The sequence below is a fragment of the Atta colombica genome, unplaced genomic scaffold (assembly GCF_001594045.1).
Source record: "Atta colombica isolate Treedump-2 unplaced genomic scaffold, Acol1.0 scaffold135, whole genome shotgun sequence".
NCBI classification, from domain to species: Eukaryota; Metazoa; Arthropoda; class Insecta; order Hymenoptera; family Formicidae; genus Atta; species Atta colombica.
The window spans coordinates 559,011-563,471 of record NW_017259223.1 but is presented as its reverse complement, the minus strand read 5'-3'; the positions used below and the strand labels follow the sequence as shown (position 1 = coordinate 563,471).

Below are 4,461 nucleotides of genomic sequence, written 5' to 3'. Positions count from 1 at the left end.
CACACACACACACACACACACACACACACACACACACACACACACACACACACACACACCAAATGGTATGACATTTCTTTCGCCATTTTGTTTATATTTTATTTCTGTAGACTAAAAAGTCATGTATTTCCTATGCAATTATCTAATAATTTTTAATTATAAATAACAAAACGTAGCCCACGTGACTAAATTATGTTGTGCTAGAATGTGACGTAATGATCGAAAGTGATGTTCTATAAAAGAATCATCATGTTTTTCACGCTGCCGCTGCCGATTGGACACTGAAGTAAGTTGGAATTGTCACCGAATGCGAACAATTACCTGCACATAGATTCCCGATACCTAACTGCATTGCTAACGCCGTCACCCAGCGATGTAACTATGGGCTCACCGAGCCCAGTCGAGATTGTTGCGTCAATTGATGTGCCGGATGCGGTGGTGCTACGAAAAAACCTGCAAAACGCTGCGGGTAATGGTGGCGGGCTCGACGAAATTCGCGAACAATTCGTTAGCGTGATCAGCAACAACGTCGACAATGGCAACATCAAGCATATATCTAGAGTCGCATATCCCGGTCAGGCGAAACAGATCATCGCCAGCGCAACCGGCGTCGCGCGAATTTTAGATGAGGTAGGTGCGTTTGACGAGCCGATGGCGAAGTCTCAGCCTGGTCTTCCGTCAGAAGAGGGTCGTAGTTCAGTGGTAGATAGTGCCGGGGGTAAAGTTAGTGGACAGAGAGAGGTCTCGGATTTCAAATCCAAGATGGAAATCATTGATGTGGACTTAGGTTCAAATGATGATGATCATGAGATAATAGTAAAAATTTCTTCGAATTCTAGCGAATTGATGTCGAATGACGATCATAGATTGACAGTAGACGATATTGCGAGGGATAAAGAAGTGTTGAATCTGGGATCTAAAGCGGAAGTTATTGATGTAGATTTAGGTTTGAGTGAGATAATCATGAAGGTTTCGCCTAGTCAGCCAAGTTTTGGTGAACTCGTGCCAAAAGAATATTCTAGCTCAATAATAAAAAGTATAGTAAAGCGTCAAATTGAAATTGAACAAAAAGAGAATTTGAGATCTAAGATGGAAGTCACTGACATAGATTTAGATTCGAATGACGATTGTAAATTAATAATGAACGTTCAACCTAGCGAGTCGAGTTCTGGCGAACTCCGATTGGGAGAATGTTGTTGGCCGAAAAGAGAAAGTGCTGCTAATGATGGAGTTGAAACTTGTGATAGAAAAATTATGTTTGAGAAAAGAATAATCGATACAGAGTTAGGTTTAGATGATAAGAACGCACTGAAAGAAACTCATAGATCTACGGTAGAAGCAATCAGTGACAAAGTAAATTCGGATCGGTCTAGATTTAGGAGAGTTGGATCGGAGAAGAGTTCCAAGTCGATAGTAAAGAGTGTCATAGATGGAAAAGTTGACGTTAGCAACAAAGAAATGATTAATGTAGAAGTAGAGTTTACCGATGTTGTTAAGGTACAGCCTGTTCATTCTAGCCATGGCATACTTACGTTAAAGGACAACCGTAGATTAATGATAGAAAAACTTACAAATGAGCTTAAAATTAAGCTTGACGAGGAAAAGAATAAGTCTAAAGAAAGTTCACAGATAGATAAGGTAGGTAAAAATGATACAGAATTAATCGAACTTAATACGGAGGGAGATATGAAGAATAATATCGAAGTTGATGACATAGGAATCGACTCTAAAAAAGAGACAGCCGATTTCGAATCGAATAGAACTAAATATCTAGATGCTAAGGCAATAACTTCGTCACTAAACGTTTCAATGACGTCACTGGACGGTCGCCACGAATGTGCTCTCTCCGATTTCAGCGTAGACAAGGAAGATTATCGCCTTAGCCAATATGATTTCGACAAGGATGAAGAAGAAAATAAGAAACCTATATATACTGCCAGATTGAATTTAACGAAATATGCTGACGGTCAAATAGAAGACGTGACGGATAATGTAGATTCTGTAAACGATCGTGATAACCGCACAAAATCTTTCGACGAAACAGATCAATTGAAATATATCGTGGAAGAATTACTTTCAGTAGCAGAGGTAAACGATAAGGATAATAATTTTGAAGACAGAGAACAGATAAAAGAAATATTTAGAATGTCGCAAGAGACTGAGAAGATGAGCAGAATAGAAAAAGAATCAGAATTGGACACGCATTTCTCGGAAAAACCGATGACATCTTGCGATTCGAGTCTCGAGATAGATGGCAAATACTTAAAATCGATCGTAAACTCTCGTAAAAGTCCGAGAAAGAACAAGGATGGTCAAATTGGTGACGTCGAGATCAAGGAGCAATATCGATTCATTGATGATTCACAGGCGGTTCAATCTGAAGCATTCCAAAATTCTTCTACGAAGATGAAAAACTCCGAAATCATGGAAGAACAAGTTTACGATGTAGATATCGAGGAAAAAGGACAAATTGTTAAGGATCGAGAAACATTTCGTACAGAAAAAATCTTCCAAGATTCTTCAAGATCATCCTCCATGAAGACGAAGAGTCCCAGAACAGTCGAAGAGCTTCAGACTGACGAAAGTGAGCGCGAAATGAAGGATCATGATAAATCTATTAGTGATCGAGAAACGTCTCGATCTAAGAAGGCATCCCAAAAGTCGTCAAAAATATTTACAAGTGCAAAAAGTCCTAAAAAGAAAAGTCAAATCTTTTATAGAAGTGAGGATATGAAAGATTACGATCGATCTATCAACGATCGCGTTATCACTCAATTAGAAGAAGTTTTTCTGAATCCTTCGAAGAAGAGTTCCAAAAATGATTCCGAGAACGAATTGAAGAAGCAAAACCGACATACTGATAATCGAGAGACGTCGCGAATTGAAGACTCCTCTCAGCATTCCTCGAAAACGTCTTCCATAAGGAGCCCGAAAAAGACTCAAACTCAGAAGACTGTAAAAATGAACGAAAACAAACAACAAGCACAAGAAACAATAAAAACGGCAAAAGATGCTGATAATAAAACGAAGTGTGATTTTAACGAGATTAAAGATGTGTATACGAGAAAAGTGAGACGTTACAACGTGCCTCTTCAAGGCAGCTTGGACTCAATGATCGTGTCTGATGAAACATCCACACAGAAGCCGAAGAAAGACGACGCATTCTCGAAGAAGTCGAAAAGCTATGAGTCAATCAAACGCATCCAAGAGGTATTTCTGGGTGTACCGCCAACGAAGACGAATAGTAATGGCTCGCAACTTGACATTCCGGACGAGTTCTGTTCGATCTGCTGTTACATGAATGAGATCACTTTCCGAACGGAGGAGGAAGTAAGCAGCCCGAATCAGGAGACGTTCTATACGCTCAGATCAACATGCAGTTCACTGGCCGATGATGACGATTCTATCGAATGCGACATCTGCGGTTCGCTTAATCTCCAGGAATCTGCTGATGATCTTGAAGGAAAGATTCAGGAGATTCCCTGCGAGCTTTGCAAAATCTGTGGCGAGGTGGATAGCAGTTTTGATCAGGATTCTACATTACCGACTGATAGGTATACTTTCAAGATGATTGAGCCACACCAAGATGATGATGATAGCTTCGAGATTGAGAATTGTGGCTTTCAGAGCGGTACGGAATCGGCTGATGATCGAAGCAGGATTTCTGATAAAGAGAAAATTAAGGATCCTGGAAGACCAAAGTCACAATCTCTGTTTATTCACGGTTCTTCGATGAACAGAGATCAGCCACGGGAATTGTACTTTATACCCAAAGATGAGATTGCGATTTTAACGAGCGGAACCAGGAAGGTCAACCGCAAAGGTTCTTTGTTCAGAAAAAAGGAAGATTCTAGCGGAAATGCACAAGATAAGAGAAGATATTCTTCAGTAGATAGTCTTCAATTGGCAAAGATATCTTCGAAAGGAAACGATAAAAAAATGCTCAAGATTGCGAAAAATACAACGTTGATTGGATCTGCTGATAATCTGCAGATATCGAGAGATTCGAGAAGATCAAAATCTTTGCAGAGATCAACCGATGTCTGCAAAGATCGGCTGAATAAATCCATCGATAATTTAAACTTACAGACGGAAAATCTAGGAAAGGAAAATGAAGCTGAAGACCCAACCCAGAAACTAAACACTCGAGATAAGGAAGAGGTGAAGATGATTCTCACACAGCATGGAATCAAGATTATCAGTGAGAAGGAAACTGCCTTATAATTAGAATGGGCAATCGGATACGTTGTGCAGCTATTAGAAATTACATGAAAATAATACAATATATATAAATCAAGAGATATCGTCTTGCATTGAATAATAAGTACGTGCAACAACAACCTTTATAGAAAGAAGAGATTTTTTTAAATATTATATAAATTAAATAAATAAATAATCGAAAAGAGAAAGTGCGAAATTTTTCTTTAGACTAGAATCGAAAAATATATATACGAGCGCGTG

At 39.1% G+C, this 4,461-nt stretch overlaps 1 protein-coding gene across 1 annotated transcript in view; it reads left to right on the top strand.

Moving 5' to 3' along the window:
• LOC108684558 overlaps positions 1–4,329 on the top strand; it is a 10,701-nt gene extending 6,372 nt beyond the window's left edge. Inside the window, exon 5 of the mRNA XM_018188948.1 lies at positions 288–4,329. Coding sequence (XP_018044437.1) covers positions 288–4,224 — 3,937 coding nt within the window. The 3' untranslated portion in view covers positions 4,225–4,329. The remainder of the gene's footprint in view (positions 1–287) is intronic.
• The last annotated feature ends 132 nt before the right edge of the window (positions 4,330–4,461 follow it).